The 19,970-nt window shown below is 39.1% G+C and overlaps 1 protein-coding gene across 1 annotated transcript in view; it reads left to right on the top strand.

The window, feature by feature from the left end:
* The first annotated feature begins 705 nt into the window (after positions 1 to 705).
* Positions 706 to 19,970, top strand: part of SYT10 (synaptotagmin 10) — a 113,186-nt gene continuing 93,921 nt past the window's right edge. The window contains exon 1 of the mRNA XM_070453919.1: positions 706 to 1,321. Coding sequence (XP_070310020.1) covers positions 1,171 to 1,321 — 151 coding nt within the window. The 5' untranslated portion in view covers positions 706 to 1,170. The remainder of the gene's footprint in view (positions 1,322 to 19,970) is intronic.

Below are 19,970 nucleotides of genomic sequence, written 5' to 3'. Positions count from 1 at the left end.
AGCCCTGAAAGCAATTTCCTCAGGTTAAGCAATCTGTGTGACAGATTTGAACTTAACCCTTTCCCCCTTTAACACCTGTGCCTTGTCTTCTTCATTACTTAAGTCACTTGAAAGAATGATAAAGGAGGTCAGGTTATGCAATTTCAATTGCCAATTGCATATTAATGGACAAAATTCAAACTGAATATTAATACAAACAACATATTTTGTTTTGTGGTCTCTTAAATTTAGTAAAAAAGAAATTTAAATAGCAATGAACAACTTTGCCTATTCACTTTATTTATGCATAAAGAAAAACTGAACTGGGCAAACGGTAAAGATGCACCTCATGGAGAATTTTACTAGTAGTAGTAAAAAGAGCTCTTGGGTTGAATATTCTGTTTCTAAACAATCATAGTTAGAAATGAAAAAGAAAAAAATCATTTCTAAAATGCTTTTCTGGGATGTCTTTTTTTCTTTCTGTAGACGTCTGGTTTGATCGTTCACCTACTAGGTATTTGATTAACTTTTTCAGCTTGTTTTCAGTTGGCACGATCTTTTAAAAAAAAGCATAAGAGAATCAGAGCACATCCGTAATCAAGAGGGGCTTTGGTAGGGGGGTACGGAGGCTGGGAAAGGTACCCAGAAAACCAAGATTTCTCACCAGCCTGCGCGCCAGAAGAGCGTCTCCGGCCTCAGCAGGAAAACACAGCAAGGGCGCCCGGCGGCGCCTCCTCCGTTGTCTCCCGCTTTCCCCGGTGACTAGAGAAGGGGTCACCAGACCCGCGCCAGGCTGCGATTGGACGCGCCGTCGTCAGGCACCCTCCAGAAACACAAACGCTTCTGCAAGTGAAGGGCTTTAGGTTTTTTACGTCTCCCGCAGCTCCCCTCCGCTCTCCATGCAGGTCTCTCTGGCTTGCTTGGGCTCGTTCGCGCGGCGTGAGAGTTAGCAAAAACCTCGCTGCCGCATCCGCCTAGCTCTAATTCCCGCCCCAGCCTCTCCACCTTTTCTGGAGCCCTCTGCTCCCGCCATGGGGCCAACTTGGGGCTCCTAAGAGTTGCCGCCTCTTAGCTGCGCGCTCCTGGGCCAGAGTCTCCGAAGGCGGGATATGGCTTAGGGCGCTAGAGGGGTCAGCACAGAGGTAACTGGAAGGGGAACGAACGGCTATCTGGGAGAAACGAGGCCAAACGATGAGTTTCCATAAGGAGGACGGAGTGAGCAGCCTGTGCCAAAAGGCACTGCACATCGTCACGGAGCTGTGCTTCGCGGGCCAGGTGGAGTGGGAGAAATGCTCCAGCATCTTCCCCCCGGACGGGGGCAGCCAAGGCGGAAGTAACACAGGTAACTGGGGAGGGCTCCGCCTGCGACCTCTCAATCCTCGGGGGCTCGCGCTCTCGGCTCTAAGCTCCTGAGTCCTGCGCCTTCCGCGAGGCGCAGGGGCTTCTTTAGGAAGCCTAGCCTTCCTATTTTATCTCTTTCCTTTGGTTAGCTCCTGGCGACTTCCAGTGTGAACTGTTCGGGTTTTGTCTTTTTGCCTCCATCTGTCTGGCTTCTTCCACTTCTCTGGTCCGCTTCGCACCCGCCGCCGCCGTTTCTCGCTCCGAGGCTCCTGTACCCTCTTTCTCTGAGCTCTCCCACGCCTCCCATCTCGCTCCCAGAGGGGAGAGGCGAGCGCGGGCCGCGGCGTCCAGACCGTTAGCCGAGTTCTGCCCGCGGGGGCCATTTGCCACCGGGACTCTGGCTGCCCTCGCTTTTGTCCCGCAGGTGGCGGGTCGCGGCTTGGGGAAGGGGCCAGGCCGAAGAATCCGTACTTAGATGCAAAAACAAAACCAAACAAAACAAACGCCTTGGAAATGGGGCTGCGTTGGTCCCTGAGAACAGAAAGGAGCCCGGTAGGGGTTACACGCAACCAGTGTCATGTTTGCATTTGACAGTGTGCAAAACCCTTTAATATATATGAAATTCTAGGGCTTCTTGACAACGTTGGGCCAACAGCGGGGATGATCAACCCCATTTTTTGAGGCAACAAGTAAGGCTTAGAAGACAGATTTAAGTGGAAGAAGGAAAGGTTTATAAATCCTTTCTACACAGGTGTTCATACAGCCCTTAATACAGGCATCCTCTCTGCCCCATTAACAAACTTGGGATAAAAAACGGGGTGGGATGGAGGAAGCACACGAATCTTTAGAAATCTGAAGGTGGAAAGAAGTCTCAGGTAACAGATTTTTTGCAAAAGGGATGTGGAGCGTAGCAGAGCCACTCAGGGGTGATGCTTGGGGAGGGGGGGCGGGGAAGGATTTGTAACCACCTGCCCTGTGATTAGTTTGTGTAGCCTATTGTGCCATTGATGGGGTTAGCTGGATTCCTGGAGTTGCGGGCCGAGTAGTTTTAAGAGTACCATGGGAGAGAGTCCACATAGTTTTGGGAGATGAACACAGGTTTGGGGATTTTCGTTATCGGGCTGGAAGGTTGTCTTTCCTTCTGTACGGTTTGTTTCTTTCCTTTTACTAGCCTGTCATTTTAGTCTTCTGGCGGGTCCTCGTGGGTTGAGGGTAGTCAGGGCAACAGATGAGAGCTGGACCTTAGCTCAGCGTGGAGCGGCAACAGTGCAGAACCCCGCATGCTGGGAAGGAGACAAGGAAGGCACAGTTAGGGGACTCCCCATCCACTACCACCAAAGACAAAGAGAGAAAGCATGGAGGTGGGGAAAAAAATGTGTTTTAACCTTTACAGTACTGTTATGTAAGTGGAATATTTGTACTTTTAAAAATTCTCTGATCATGGCAACAGGAACCAAGAGAGGCTTCTGTCTGCCCTTGGCACAACCTGAGGAGATGTTGCTATTTGGGCCCTGGAAAGGAAAGATACATAATTGCTGCTGTACATATGCTGGAAACATGGACATTTTGTGAATTTTAATAAACACGGCAGAAACTTTTCCATTTGTTCAGCAAGTGTTCCATTCCTAGGAGTGTGTGAAATTCAACTACTAGTTGAAGGCACTGGCTGAATATTGCATATATGCTTGTCTTGTGTATAGTTGTTCAGCATGAAGTAAACACTCAAAATAGTTTGAACTTAAAGTCTTCTGTGGTAATTGGATAAGTTGCTCTGAAATTGATGATACACATGCTAAAGATAAGACTTGGAGATGGAAGTGCAGTGAAAGAAATGAGAGTATTTAAAAGATCTAAACTTTGGCCATTTAATAGTTGATGCTGTGGATAAAACTACTGATTTCCACTCCGCCCCCCAACCCCACCCCTTGTGATCATACAACAAATAGTGGTTTTCTGGGCCTCAGATTGGCTGGTAATAAGGAAAATCTGAAGACTGGATGCCAAATACTAGCTTTTAAATCTTTATAAATACACAATTATGGCCTTCACGTGAGCTTCCCAGGTGGCTCAGTGGGTAGGGAACCTGTCTACAGAGCAAGAAATGCTGGAGATATGGGTTCGATTCCTGGGTCAGGAAGATCCCCTGGAGGAGGGCACAGCAACCCACTTCAGTATTCTTGCCTAGAGAATCCCATGGACAGAGGAGCCTGGTGGGCTACAGTCCCTAGGTCTCGAAGAGTCGGCTTAACTGAAGCAACCTAGCTCAGCACAGCTTAAGGTAAAACACAGCATATGAATTGCAGAGAGAATTCTGAACTTGTTCTAAGCATTACAGGAAGTAATTGTAATCCTAATTCCTTTCGGATTTGTGCCTGGGAACAAAAATGGAGCAGAACAAAATCTCAAACAATTTCATGGGTATTTTTCTGCCCTTAAGTGAAAATATGTACTATTCACACTGGGTATTCAATTTAATATATGAATATTTATTGAATGGCTACCACTAAAAAAGACATCTTACTAGGTTGTGTATGAGATATAAAGATGCAGAAGCTTGTTTTACACTTTCCATTTGTAAATTCATGCAATAATTAAAAGTAAAATAATCTGCAAATAAGCTCCTATTACTAATAGATATCTATGAAATGTATCAAAGATTAACTATCAAATCTTTAGCTATATTAATTAGCTACTCAGCCTCACCTTGTTCTTTATAGTAGATTTTCTTATGCACTTGTTCTAGTAGGTGATTCTCTACTCACTGTTTGTTTAATGAGAAACACATTATGGTAAGAGGACATGCACATTGAGTAGAATGGTGGTTTTTTACTTTCAGTCCTTCTCAGATGGTGCCAGTTATTCTAAGGTTGCAGTGAGAATTGCAAGCTTCCAGATTGTGCATGTTTTTAGATTCCTTCATGCAGGAGTAGGGGGAGAGAAGTTCAGGTACAGGGCTCTCTGGTCTCCTTGGGGGATTGAATCCAGGAGGCCCCACAGATACAAAGATTTATGATGCTCAAGTTCCTTACGTAAAATGTTGTAGTATTTGCTACAGTACCTCCTCCCATATATTTTAAATAATCACTAGATTACTTATAATACCTAAATCATCAAGAGGTACTTCTAACACCTCTTCATCTTCTTGATGAAGGGGTATTCATACCTTCATCAAGGTATTAGAAGTACCTCTTGATGTAGTGAAAAAGAGTGAAAAAAAAAAGGGGGGAAAAAAAGAGGAGAGTGAAAAATCTGGCTTAAAATTCAACATTCAAAAAACTAAGATCATGGCATCTGGTCCCATCACCTCATGGCATGAAAAAATGAAATGAAAGTCACTCAGTCTGACTGTTTGCAACCCCATGGACTCTACAGCCCATGGAATTCTCCAGGCCAGAATACTGGAGTGGGTAGCCTTTCCCTTCTCCAGGGGATCTTCCCAACCCAGGGACTGAACCCAGGTCTCCTACATTGGAGGGGAATTCTTTATCAGCTGAGCCACCAGGGAAGCCCACTTCATGGCATATAGGTGGGGAAATAGTGAAAGACTATTTTCTTGGGCTCCAAAATCACTGCAGATGGTGACTGCAGTCGTGAAATTATAAGATGCTTGCTCCTTGGAAGAAAAGCTATGACAAACCTAGACAAAGTATTAAAACACAGAGACATTACTCTGCTGACAAAGGTCCATATAATCAAAGCTATGGTTTTTCTAGTATGTGAAAGTCGCTCAGTCATGTCTGACTCTTTGCGACCCCATGGACTGTAGTCCATGAAATTTTCCAGGCCAGAATACTGAAGTGGGTAGCCTTTCCCTTCTTCAGGGGATCCTCTCAACCCAGGGATCGAACCCAGGTCTCCCACATTGTGGGTGGATCCTTTACCAGCTGAGCCGCAAGGGAAGCCCAAGAATTCTGGAGAGGATAGCCTATCCCTTCTTCAGCAGATCTTCCCAACCCAGGGATCAAACTGGAACCACAAGGGAAGCCCAATAATTCTGGAGTGCGTAGCCTATCCCTTCTTCAGCAGATCTTCTGAACCCAGGGATTGAACTGGGGTCTCCTGCATTGCAGGAAGATTCTTTACCGACTGAGCTATCAGGAAAGCCCTCACGTATGGATGTGAGAGTTGGACCATAAAGACTGATTGCTGAAGAGTTGATGCTTTTAAACTGTGGTGTTGGAGAAGACTCTTGAGCGTCCTTTGGACTGCAAGGAGAACAAATGAGTCTATCTTAAAGGGAATCAATCCTGAATATTCTTTGGAAGGATTGATGCTGAAGCTGAAGCTCCAATACTTTGGCCACCTGATGCGAAGAGACTGGAAAAGACCCTGATGCTGGGAAAGATAGAAGACAGGAGGAGAAGAAAACAACAGAGGATGAGATGGTTGGATAGCATCACCGACTCAATGGACCTGAGTTTGAGCAAGCTCCGGGAGATGGTAAAGGACAGGGAAGTCTGGTGTGTGCAGTCCATGGGGTCACAAAGAATGAGACATGACTGAGTGACTGAACAACAACTACCTAAATCAAGGTAAATGATATGTCACTCATTCATTTGGCGCTCAGCCATGTCTGACTCTTTGCAATCCCATGGACTATAGCCCTCCAGGCTCTTCTGTCCATAGGTTTTCTCAGGCAAGATTACTGAAGTGGTTACCATTCCCTTCTCCAGAGGATCTTCCTGACCCAGGGATTGAACCTGGGTCTCCGGCGTTGCAGGCAGATTTTCTTCCATTTGAGTCACCAAGGAAGACCCGTACAAAAGCAATGTAGATAGTTGCCTGTTTGACAATCCAAATTTTGTTTTTTTTAAACTTCCTGAATTTTTTAGAATACTTTCAACCTGTGGCTGGTTGATTGCATGGATATGAAACATGGATACAGAGGCTGATTGTAAGCCTAAAGTTACTCTACATTAAAGAAGTCATGAATCACATATAGAAATGAAATATTCTTCTACTGTTTTTTTTTTTAAATACCAATAGAGAACAGGCTACACCACTCTCTTTACCATTTACTGCTATAGCAGCAGCAGAAGTAGTGATAATGTTATTGATTTGAGAATCAAGCAGTCAAGTTGACAGATTCTATATTTTAGCAAACTTTACAGTAACTTAACTGCAGATGGCAATACTGGTTAATTTAGTCTTTTGACAAAGTTTTTTCAGAGACATTATTGATGTCAACATTACTAGTACACTAGAAAGTTCATTGTATGCAGGTTTTTAGAAAATCAGATTTTTTTAATGGCTGAGTAATATTCCATGGTGTGTATGTATATTATCTAGGGTGAAACAGATCACCAGCCCAGGTTGGGTGCATGAGACAAGTGCTCGGGCCTGGTGCACTGGGAAGACCCAGAGGGATCGGGTGGAGAGGGAGGTGGGAGGGGGGACCGGGATGGGGAGTACATGTAAATCCATGGCTAATTCATTTCAATGTATGACAAAAACTACTGTAATGATGTAAAGTAATTAGCCTCCAACTAATAAAAATAAATGGAAAAAAAAAAAAAGAAAATCAGATTTTTGCAGTCATTTTAACACTGATTCTCCCCCTCCAAAATAAACAGGTCACCCAGTAAATTCATTAAAATAGAACTTAATACTCTAATACTTAGGGAAAATACAAAACAGTATATTGGCCTATTGCCTTAAATGTAATTTTTCATATATACTGTGACTGAATATACATAATAGTTTTTGAACTGGATTTGAGTTCATTTCTGGTCTTTAATTGCTGCTCCATATCCAAATGCTTGTGAGATTTTAGGAAATTTCATTACTTGAGAAGCAGACCTCATAAGTACAGCTAATCAGAGCCCCTTAAACTCATAGTCACATCACAACTGTGCAGACCTAACCATAATTTAAAAATTTTATATAAACATTTAATTCCTCAATGTTTTAAATTTACATTTTACACTTCTAATTTAGTACTAAAATTCTAAAATAAAAATGTAAACAAATTCTTCTAAATTTATATATGTGTTCTTCATTTTCTTAAGATGTGGGAACAAGTAGGTATTTATATGGCGAACACTTTCATTGAAGTTACTTGACTAATAAAAATAGTAATGGCTAAGTAAAAAAATTAAAATAACATGATTTTCTCTGAGAATAAGGCATTTTAAGTCTGTCATAATAGTTTAAAATGGGTAAAAGGGCTTTGTAGGTTTTCTCTACAGATAGAAAGCAAATGATTACCCAATTAATTTATTTTGTATCCCTAGAAGTACACATTCTAATGATTGTATAAAGAATTACAGTTTAGAAACATAGTAGGCATGTTAGGATTAGTAGAAATCCTTGAGAGCTGTAGGTTTCAAAAAGTAACTGAACCACAGTGAATTCAGACCTGTAGACACAGTTGAAGAAGGCTGCACCTGAGGGTTTTTTCCTTCCCCATGTTGATACTCCACTGAAGAATGGCCAGCTTCTGCTATATCTAGTTTCATAGTTACATGATCTTCAGTACATATTGTGCTTGCTCTCAGTTGCTTCTAGGCAAATGGATGACTACCTTGGCTTCAAAGGCCAATCAGGTATCAGCAAACATCCGGTACTCTTCACTGTGAGATATCAATATTTCGGTAGTATTGACATGATTTATATTTTGCCTTAAACTTTTTTCCACTTTGAGACAAATTAATATCTGTGTTTCCTCTCTATATGATCTGTGAATTTCTGAAATCTGATTCTTTCAAGAGCAATTTAATATATCGAGTATATAGCTGTCCATTTCATCCAAATCAGATTTTCTTTAAAACTTTAGTCACCATTGTAATCTTGTTTTATGGGGGGAAATTGTCATTATTGGGAATACGTCTGCATTCATTTGCAAATTGTTTTTGTACAAAAAAGTGTCAGAAAATGAACATTATCATAAATGTTTAATGGACTTTACAATGTTAATTTCAATATGTTTTTCCTGATCTACCTTTTATTCTGTTAATGACATTACTTCAGCAGGCTGTAAACACTGTGGGGACAGTGGCTTGTTTATTGTTTTATCCTCAGTGCCTAGAAAAAAACTGTGGCTTGTTAAGAGTTTCAATAAATTGGATAAATTGGATGCTGAGAGAATGAATAATTGAATTAATGAATTTATCTGCAAGAAGCCTCAATATCCTTAACTGTATAACAGTGGGTGCTATTTAATCATCTCCCAATCCATTCTGAAACTCAGTCAGTTCAGTTCAGTCACTCAGTCGTGTCCAACTCTTTGTGACCCCATGGATTGCAGCATGCCAGGCTTCTCTGTCCATCACCAAATCCTGGAGTTTGCTCAAACTCATGTCCATCCAGTTGGTGATGCCATCCAATTATCTCATCCTCTGTTGTCCCCTTCTCCCCTGCCTTCAAACTTTTCCAGCATCAGTGTCTTTTGCAATGAGTCAGTTCTTCGTATCAGGTGGCCAAAGTATTGGAGCTTCAGCTTCAGCATCAATCCTTCCAATGAATATTCAGGACTGATTTCTTTTGGGATAACTGGTTTGCTGTCCGTGCAGTCCAAGGGATTCTCAAGAGTCTGTCCCAACAGCACAGTTCAAAAGCATCAATTCTTTGGTGCTCAGCTTTCTTTATGGTCTAACTCTTACATCCATACATGACTACTGGAAAAATCAAACCATAGCTTTGATTATAGGGGCCTTTGTCAGCAGAGCAATGTCTCTGCTTTTTAATACTCTGTCTAGGTTTGTCATAGTGTTTCTTCCAAGGAGCAAGTGTCTCTTAATTTCATGGCTGAAGTCACCATCTGCAGTGATTTTGGAGCCCCCCAAAATAAAGTTTCTCACTGTTTCTGTTGTTTCCCCATCAATTTGCCATAAAGTGATGGGGCTAGATGCCATGATCTTAGTTTCTTAAATGTTGAGTTTTAAGTTAGCTTTTTCATTCTCCTCTTTCACTTTCATCAAGAGGTTCTTTAGTTCCTCTTCACTTTCTGCCATAAGGGTGGTGTCATCAGCATATCTGAGGTTATTGATATTTCTCCCAGCAATCTTGATTCCAGCTTCTGCTTCATCCAGCCTGGCATTTCACATGATGTACTTTGTATATAAGTCATTTTTGAACTTCAGTTTTGAACTTCTGAGACTAAGTTGTATATATTTTTATCTTTGTGTCTATGGTGTCCAATATAGTATTCTATGTAGATAATATACCACTTATTTAGTTTTATGATAATAGCAAAAATTAGAGCACTTAGGCATTTAAAAGCTAGAATATGATAAGCAACATACTCAAAAGTAACTGAACTTTGGATGTCCATTCACTTCCTGAGTGTATTCAGGTAGAACTATGACTCCATGGCTCAACTTATGTGTTACACAATAAATGTATTGAATTTATTAAAGTTCTAGAAAAGTGGGAATATCTGTTTAATATACCCATTCACAATAGTAAAAGGAAAACCTGTTCATTTGCTTATGTAAAAAGTAGCATGGGAAAAATAATCATATTATTATTCAACCTATTGTTAGTCATTCCAGTAAGAACTAGAAATCATCATTTTGCAGTTGTGAAAACTAAGGCAGGAAAAGTTAGCAACTTCCCCTCAATCACAACTAATTAATGATGTGGCTAGGATAACAACGCTGGGCTCTTTAGATCCTGTCCTAGGCTCCACACAAAGTAGGCATAAAAAGAGATCCTGGGGATTCTCTATGACCCACCTCCCAGAATATTTGAAATAAAAGCAAAAATAAACAAATGGGACCTAATTAAACTTAAAAGCTTTTGCACAACAAAGGAAACTGTAAGCAAGGTGAAAAGACAGCCCTCAGATTGGGAGAAAATAATAGCAAACAAAGCAACAGACAAAGGATTAATCTCAAAAATATACAAGCAACTCCTGCAGCTCAATTCCAGAAAAATAAATGACCCAATCAAAAAATGGGCCAAAGAACTAAACAGACATTTCTCCAAAGAAGACATACAGATGGCTAACAAACACATGAAAAGTTGCTCAACATTGCTCATTATCAGAGAAATGCAAATCAAAACCACAATGAGGTACCATTACACGCCAGTCAGGATGGCTGCTATCCAAAAGTCTACAAGCAATACATGCTGGAGAGGGTGTGGAGAAAAGGGAACCCTCTTACACTGTTGGTGGGAATGCAAACTAGTACAGCCACTATGGAGAATAGTGTGGAGATTCCTTAAAAAACTGGAAATAGAACTGCCATATGACCCAGCAATCTCACTTCTGGAAATACACACCGAGGAAACCAGATCTGAAAGAGACACGTGCACCCCAATGTTCATCGCAGCACTGTTTATCATAGACAGGACATGGAAGCAACCTAGATGCCCATCAGCAGACGAATGGATAAGGAAGCTGTGGTACATATACACCATGGAATATTACTCAGCCATTAAAATGAATTCATTTGAATCAGTTCTAATGAGATGGATGAAACTGGAGCCCATTATACAGAGCGAAGTAAGCCAGACAAATACAGTATACTAACGCATATATATGAAATTTAGAAAGATGGTAATGATAACCCTATACGCAAAACAGAAAAAGAGACACAGATGTACAGAACAGACTTTTGGACTCTGTGGGAGAAGGCGAGGGTGGGATGTTTCAAGAGAACAGCATTGAAACATGTATATTATCTAGGGTGAAACAGATCACCAGCCCAGGTTGGATGCATGAGACAAGTGCTCGGGACTGGTGCATTGGGAAGACCCAGAGGAATCAGGTGGAGAGGGAGGTGGGACGGGGGATCGGGATGGGGAACACATGTAAATCCATGGCTGATTCATGTCAATGTATGGCAAAAACCACTACAATATTGTAAAGTAATTAACCTCCAACTAATAAAAATAAATGGAAAAAAAAAAAAAGAGATCCTGGGGTCATCCATGGTGCTAAAGGACACTGGAACAACATCAATTTCCTCTGTTGGTGTAATACCCAATATTGTTCAAGTTTAGAAACAGAATTCCTGAAGGGAACTTCTTAATAGAGCTATTTTCTTTTTCCTCACAATGTTAAATATCCTAGTGACCACTGAAGATGTAAGAGCTGACATTAACATAGCTTAGGTAGACTGTCAGAAAGTAAAACTATATATATATATATATATATATATATATATATATATATAAAATTATATTAATTATTTCCTGGAATTGTGCTGTGATGGCCTGAGAGCTAAAAGGTAAAATCATCTAGAGGGAGTGGTGAGGGAAAAAGGAACTGATATTAACTTTTTCCATTCAGATGGGCCCCATAGTGTTATAATCTACTGTTAAATATTCTGTTATTGAATAGAGAACATGATAGCTTTTAAAACCTTGTAAGTCAGTTTGTCCATACTGCAAGATAATTTTAATTTAACCATGAGGACTGTTTTCTCTTCAGTATCCATTGTTCCTTTAGTTGTGCTTAATTAGTCACACATTTATAGGTATAATGAACAAAACAATATTAAGTGATTTATTATCATTTTGAATATATTATAATATGAGTTGTTAATATATGTGAGAGATAATTTTAACATTATGCTTTTTTTTCAACAAATATTTATTGAGGTCTTACTATGTGAGAACCACTATGCCAAACATTAAAATGTACTGATACCATTAAATTTGCATAGTTTTTCAAGTTAACATAAAGGTAGAGTTAATATATAATAATAGATTATGAATTATTTACTCAATTATGAATATATGTAAAGAGTTAAAAGTAAATTTGGCTAATTTAATGACATTTGATACCATGCTTGATACTGTCAGGCAGGCTTATTTCTCTTCCTTGATTTTTGTCTCCTCATATCAAAGATTTGGAATGACAGACTAATTACAGCTCAAGCAGGCAGGATTTCTCAGCCCCTGTCTCTTCGTAGTAAGCATTCAAAACAAAGGTAAGGTTACAGCTCAGTTATAGCTCAAGCAGAAAGGTCTTTTATTAAACAGACAAGGGATAGAACACTCCTGAGATGTGGGGACAAGCCAACCCTGAAGTAGTGGCCACGATCCCTCTTGCTTTCCCTTTTTATACTTCCTGTCTCCTCCTCTTGGTTCTACCCTGTACAAAATGCAAATGGGCCAATCAGGGAAGGGTGGGTATCTGGTCACATGCATAATAAGGCTTTTGTATATTCATGTAGATGGGTGCAGACTGAGAGTTTTGATAGACAGTTGTTAGTTATATAATAACAGGCTCTATTGTGCATGTCTTTCCCATAATTCAGTCTGTTATAATCAGATGTATGTACGTCTAGAATATTTATGAATACCTAATGAACTGAACTGAACTGAATGGACTCCTAGGGGCCTAAGGTCACTTAAGGAAGTTGTTGTGGTTAGTTTGTATTTATTGTGTGCCTAGGGTACCTGTGCAGGAGTTGGAAAAGTTTCTGGGGTTATTTTTGTAGTGTACCTGTGAACTCTCCTGGGCCTGTCTGGAATGGGATTTAGAGATCAGCTTGCATCCTTTTCAGTTAGGCCACCTCTTGTGGCTCATGTCTAACTTCCTACCTAACAATACCATTTCACTGAATTTAGGATGCTGTTGATTACAAGGCACACCATTATTTTATATTATACCAAGAAAATAAAAAAAGAAGACCATAAAAATTAAATTATGACTTGGTTCTTTTTCATCACATCGAATTTTTAGTTTACACCTATGGAAAAATTTCTTTTAGAACAGACATAAATTTTAAAAATCACATATCATTCTTGTACAAGTATAAAAAGGGAAATAAAACAACAACAACAAATGGAAAACACAAAAGACAAATAGATTAAAATAATTTAAAATGTAAAGTACTGAGTCTGATTCTTCTGAATTGTGATACTTTCATTTATCCACTCAGTATTGGACTCCATAGCATCAAAAATACTGTCAAGAGTAGTAATGATCCATTTTTTTTTCCTTAAAGGAATTCATTGTTGTGCTAAGTCATGTCTCTTAGCGGTCCCATTGTAGTAGGCCAGGCCCCTCTGCCTATGGGATTCTCCAGGCAAGAAAACTATAGTGGGTTGCCATGCCCTTCTCCAGGGAATCTTCCTGACCCAGGGATTGAAGCTGTGTCTCTTGTCTCCTGCATTGGCAGGCAGTTTTGTTTTTTTTTTTTAAACCACTAACACCACCTGGAAAGCCCCAGAGGAATTCAAAAGAGAGATAAATACTAGTGTTGCTGCGCTCCAAAGCTAGCTATACAGTTATGTTGATCCTGACAATGCTGCCAAACTCATTTGACCCAGCAAAAGTTTGGCTTATGAAGGTTATTTCTCTATTTCCTCAACATTTTCCTCCAAGCCATTTAGACTCATTCTTTGACTTCTGATGCTGATGCATTTGCTTTAGCATAAATACAGAGAAAACTATGCCACACTTACTTAATGACTACTAGTACCTGTAACAGGGCTTCCCTGGTGGCTCAGAGGTTAAAGCGTCTGCCTGCAGTGTGGGAGACCTGGGTTCGATTCCTGGGTCGGAAGATCCCCTGGAGAAGGAAATGGCAATCCACTCCAGTATTCTTGCCTGGAGAACCCCATGGACGGAGGAGCCTGGTGGGCTACAATCCACGGGGTGGCAAAGAGTCGGACACGACTAAGCGACTTCACTTCACTTCTTCGCTTCACTTGTAACAGGTCATTGATACTGATACAATCTGATTTCAAAAACTGAAATGTCTGAAAATATGCATTTTGTAATCAATGAAATATGGTAATGATATAAAGTTTCTATCATTTACTGAAATTCAAGAGAAAGGCAAAAGTCAAAAACAAATGGAAATTTTAAGAGGCATTGTTGCAACAGTAATAGGTTGGTTGATTATGTATTGGATTTATGGTTGAGGAAGAGACTGATAGCTGTTTCCTAATATTCATTTCCTCCTTCTATTTCAGAGCATTATAATCATTTATTTTTAGCTTGGTATGTGGCAGCATTATTTTTTAAAAAATACTTAAAAAAGAACAACTTTTTTTTTTTAGCATATCTTATAGGTTGGTACAATCGCATGACTAAGTTATGATTGTCGGAATATTAGCAGCAGTGATGTGCACTACTTATAGATTTTCCCCTTAAAGTGAAAGGACACACCATTACCTTCCTTTCTCACTTATTATTTTTCATCCAGCTGCCTGGTATATATAGACATGTAAGCTTGCCATCTTGGACATTAAGGAGTAGGCAAAACCCTTTGAATAGAAAAGCAAAACATGGAAGAAACCAGGATTCCAGACACTTTAAGCTGATGTGTTTACCCTGACTTGCTTATACTGGACCAATTAATTAAATAAGAGAGAAATAAACTTCTATTTTGTCGTCCCTTGTAGAAATCAGAATTATGTGGCATTATAATAATACCATATTGTTGTTGTTGCTTAGTCACTAAGTCTTGTCCAACTCTTTGCAACCCCATGAACAGCAGCACACCAGACTTGCCTGTCCTTCAGTGTATACCTGACTTTGCTCAAACTCATGTCCTTTGAGTCAGTGATGCCATCTAACCATCTCATTCTCTGTTACCGCCTTCTCATCTTGCCCTCAATCTTTCCCAGAATCAGGGTCTTTTCCAATGAGTCAGTTCTTAACATCAGGTGGCCAAAGTATTGGAGCTTCAGCTACAGCATCAGTCCTTCCAATGACTATTTAGGACTGATTTCCTTTAGGATTGACTGGTTTGCTCTCCTTGCAATCCAAGGGACTCTCCAGAGTCTTCTCCAGCACGGTTCGAAAGCATCAATTCTTCGGTGCTCAGCCTTCTTTGCGGTCTAACTGTCACATCCATACATGACTACTGGAAAAACCATAGCTTTGACTATATGGACAATGAGGACAACCAAAGAAACAAAAGATTTGCAATTTACAAGAAATTATCATTTCTGATTAATTGAGAAGTTACCTATTTGTACATTTTGAGAAATTAAAGAATTAGAATGTTTAAATTTAAAAAAGTAGTAATTGGAATTGAGAGAATAGCAATTGGTTTACAATTTTCTGCATCATTGTAGCCATCTGCATGGATAATATGTACTTAGTCCTAACAGTATTTACAATTTCTAGTAATTAAGACCAAGCAGATGTTAGAAATTAGCAAAATTCTGGTTTATTAAAAGCTTATGAGGACTTAGCATGTTTTTGCCAATTATGTTTTCTGATGAGAGTGTTTTTGTTTTTCCAGAACTCTCTGACTTTATTTTGAGATATTAAGGCATGATAAAAGAGTAAAATCTTTCTTTATAGCTACATATGAGTCAGAGATGAAGAGTCAGCCAGACAGACAGATGAATAAGTAGATACACAGTGGTAGAAGCAATAGTTATGCCTATGTATGTAATAAAATCAGGGTTTGTGCAATATTAAACCTGATTATCTTTGAGCCTAATTTAATTTTTGAAATTTCATTAACTTTAATTCTTACCAAGATATAATTGGATGAATGGTATATAATGGATTATTTTTAATTATCCAGAGACATTGAAATTTTGAGCTAGAGAGATCCTACTCATCAAGTTTATTTATTATACAATGGGTAACTTCAAAGTCTGTGTGGAGAAGGAAAACCATTCATATGCATCTCCCTCCAGTGCTCTCCTCTCCACCTTACTTCATTTCTTTCATGATCATGGCCAAACACTTGTCATTATGTTAAAAGGACTATTTTAGAATTATAAATCCAAATATTCCAAACCCCAACCAAAAGCTCCTATGCTTTCTTCTTTTGCATTTAGAAACTCCATTCAATTTTCTACCTCTGGCTGAATTCCCTGTCAATAAATATTGCATCATGTTTGTGATACATCATTTAATCATTGCAATCACTTTCTCCTTTGAGGTTTATTACATTCTTCTGGGAGGATAGAAGGTGCTTATTCATGGATAAATTCATCTGCTTCTCTATTCCTACACCAAAGAACCTGAATATTTAGAAGATTTTAAAACCAGGCAGGCTAGTATCACTGTTAGTCTTCAGGTGCAAAAGAACCTTCAATTCTGACCAGATGTCCTATGTTTTCCTATTCAATTTTCTCCTATTCTCTAAAGTTCATATATCAAAATTTTCCCACTGTATTTAAATATTTCAAATTATTTTCCAATATCCCAAAATAACTGGCAGTTGACTCTAACTCCTATTTGGAGAGAAAATTATAAACAAGAATTACCTTGAATTCCTGCCTATACCTATACAATTTGATTCCAGAATCTATCCTTTTTTTCTTTTTTTTTTTCTGCTTTTATTTTACTTATTTATTTTTTCATTTATTTTTATTAGTTGGAGGCTAATTACTTCACAACATTTCAGTGGGTTTTGTCATACATTGACATGAATCAGCCATGGAGTTACATGTATTCCCCATCCCGATCCCCCCTCCCACCTCCCTCTCCACCCGATTCCTCTGGGTCTTCCCAGTGTACCAGGCTCGAGCACTTGTCTCATGCATCCCACCTGGGCTGGTGATCTGTTTCACTATAGATAATATACATGCTGTTCTCTCGAAACATCCCACCCTCGCCTTCTCCCGCAGAGTCCAAAAGTCTGTTCTGTACATCTTGAAAAGGAAAAAGTGATCGAGTTCTTTCATCTTTGCTTCAGATTTCATCCATTGTCACCTTTTATGTGACTTTATTGTTAATTATTCACTCTGCTTGATTTTCTTTCTTCCTTATCTAGTAATACTTTCCTATAAATTATAAACCATGCTGAAATATTGCACATTTTAATTAAAAACATCAATTCCATGAGTGATTCTTTCCTTCTTTCCTAAATACAATATCTTGAAAGAACTATCTATACTCACAGAATTCGCATCTTCACTCCATTCATTAAACTACATTCATCTGGTTAACACAGTCTCTGCTGCACTAGTCTCATTGAATTCACTGCAGACTTACTTGTTTAAGTTAATGTTTACTTATCTACCTTAGTTTTGATTGAACTTATTTTAACTTCTTATGCTATTTATCACTTTATATTCTCCAAACTTCTATGAAAGCACCTTGACCTCATTTTTTTCATAAGTCTTCTACTCTTTCTCAGTCTTATATGCAGACTCTTTGTTCTTTAAATTTCTCTTTCTTTCTTTAATTATTGATGTCTTCAGGATTCTGTTGAGGAGCTTTTACCTTCTTTGTCACAGATTCAGATTCTTCTCTTTAAAGAAGTCCTTCAATTTTATCTTCAGTTGCAGTCATATATGATCAACGGCTTACTCAAAATTTCTACTTGCGTGTTGAATATTATTATTAATATATAGTCTAAAACCAACATAGCTGAAGTCATGGTCTTCCTTACTTCATCATCCTGTTTGTCTCCCAGTGAATCACATTCTTGTTCTTCAATCTTCACACTCCTCACTAGCCCCTTGCCTTGCCAGATACCTCTAAAATGTGCTCTTTTCCTCATTCTAGCCGCCTTTGTTCAGAACCACTCTCATCTCTCGTGTGGATGACTGCTATAATCTGTAACTATTTTTTCTCTTCTCATCTGGCCTCCACTTTTATTTTCTCCCCAGCCAGAGTGTTATTTATGAAATGCACATTTAATAATTTCATACTTGGACATAAAAATGCTTCTGGGATTACATATTGCAATTTGAACTAAGTCCAAACTCATAACATACTTTATGTCATAGTTAAATGTTGAAAAAGAATCATTAAAAAATTTTTTTTAAACATTTTGATGACTTTACAAATTCTCACAAATCCTCCCTTAATCATTTTTACCTGACTCTTTTTTTTTTTTTATTTTTTATTTTTTATTAGTTGGAGGCTAATTACTTTACAATATTGTAGTGGTTTTTGTCATACATTGACATGAATCAGCCATGGATATACATGTATTCCCCATCCCGATCCCCCCTCCCACCTCCCTCTCCACCTGATTCCTCTGGGTCTTCCCAGTGCACCAGGTCCGAGCACTTGTCTCATGCATCCAACCTGGGCTGGTGATCTGTTTCACCCTAGATAATATACATGTTTCGATGCTGTTCTCTTGAAACATCCCACCCTCGCCTTCTCCCACAGAGTCCAAAAGTCTGTTCTATATATCTGTGTCTCTTTTTCTGTTTTGTATATAGGGTTATCATTACCATCTTTCTAAATTCCATATATATGCGTTAGTATACTGTAATGGTCTTTATCTTTCTGGCTTACTTCATTCTGTATAAGGGGCTCCAGTTTCATCCATCTCATTAGAACTGATTCAAATGAATTCTTTTTAATGGCTGAGTAATATTCCATGGTGTATATGTACCACAGCTTCCTTATCCATTCGTCTGCTGATGGGCATCTAGGTTGCTTCCATGTCCTGGCTATGATAAACAGTGCTGCAATGAACATTGGGGTGCACGTGTCTCTTTCAGATCTGGTTTCCTCGGTGTGTATGTCCCAGAAGTGGGATTGCTGGGTCATATGGCAGACGAAGCAACAGACAAAGGATTAATCTCAAAAATATACAAGCAACTCCTCCAGCTCAACTCCAGAAAAATAAATGACCCAATCAAAAAATGGGCCAAAGAACTAAACAGACATTTCTCCAAGGAAGACATACAGATGGCTAAAAAACACATGAAAAGATGCTCAACATCACTCATTATCAGAGAAATGCAAATCAAAACCACAATGAGGTACCATTACACGCCAGTCAGGATGGCTGCTATCCAAAAGTCTACAAGCAATAAATGCTGGAGAGGGTGTGGAGAAAAGGGAACCCTCTTACACTGTTGGTGGGAATGCAAACTAGTACAGCCACTATGGAAAACAGTGTGGAGATTTCTTAAAAAACTGGAAATAGAACTGCCATATGACCCTTAATCTTTTTTAAACTCTTAATCTTTTGATAGTCAGAGTCTTTATCTTGTTTAACAAATTTTGTTGAAAAAAATGTGATAAAGACCTAAGAATTAAACTCTTGGTTTTGTTTTTTAAATACTCTTATTTGCATAATTGCAATAATAAGCAATGTAAAAATATATAATGCAATAAGCTTGTTTTTATAATTTTAGCTTTATTTTTCTCAAATAAATTCTAATTAATGAAACTCCTTTCACTTTTTCTTGTTGTGGGAAAAGTCCTTTCCCCTCGTTTTGCATTTTTGGATGGAAGAAGCTACAAGATAAGATAATCAAGGAATCTTAGCTTACCCTATCCCTAAGATATGACTTACCTGTTTCCCTCTTCATTGATGGATATTCTCTACTCCTTCATGTAGTAAATTTTATAGGGTCAAGTACTCATGGAGAATACTTGTGGTTGTCCAGCCAGGCTTCTGACTGTATCTGAAAGTCTAATTAATTCAAGGTGTTATGTTAACAAGTCCACTTTCTAACAGACCTAAGAAGAGTTGATGCTTTTGAACTGTGGTGTTGGAGAAGACTCTTGAGAGTCCCTTGGACTGCAGGGAGATCAGTCCTGGGTGTTCATTGATGTTGAAGCTGAAACTCCAATAATTTGGCCACCTCATGCAAAGAGCTGACTCATTTGAAAAGACCCTGATTCTGGGAAATGTTGAGGGCAGGAAGAGAAGGGGATGACAGAGAATGAGATGGTTGGATGGCATCACCAACTCAATGGACATGAGTTTGGGTAAACTCTGGGAGTTGATGATGGACAAGGAGGCCTGGTGTGCTGTGCTTCATGGGGTCGCAAAGAATTGGACACGACTGAGCGACTGAAC

This window comes from Odocoileus virginianus, chromosome 23, assembly GCF_023699985.2.
Source record: "Odocoileus virginianus isolate 20LAN1187 ecotype Illinois chromosome 23, Ovbor_1.2, whole genome shotgun sequence".
Taxonomy (NCBI): domain Eukaryota; kingdom Metazoa; phylum Chordata; class Mammalia; order Artiodactyla; family Cervidae; genus Odocoileus; species Odocoileus virginianus.
Note: the sequence above shows the minus strand (reverse complement) of the source record. Positions and strands in the feature narration are given on the sequence as shown.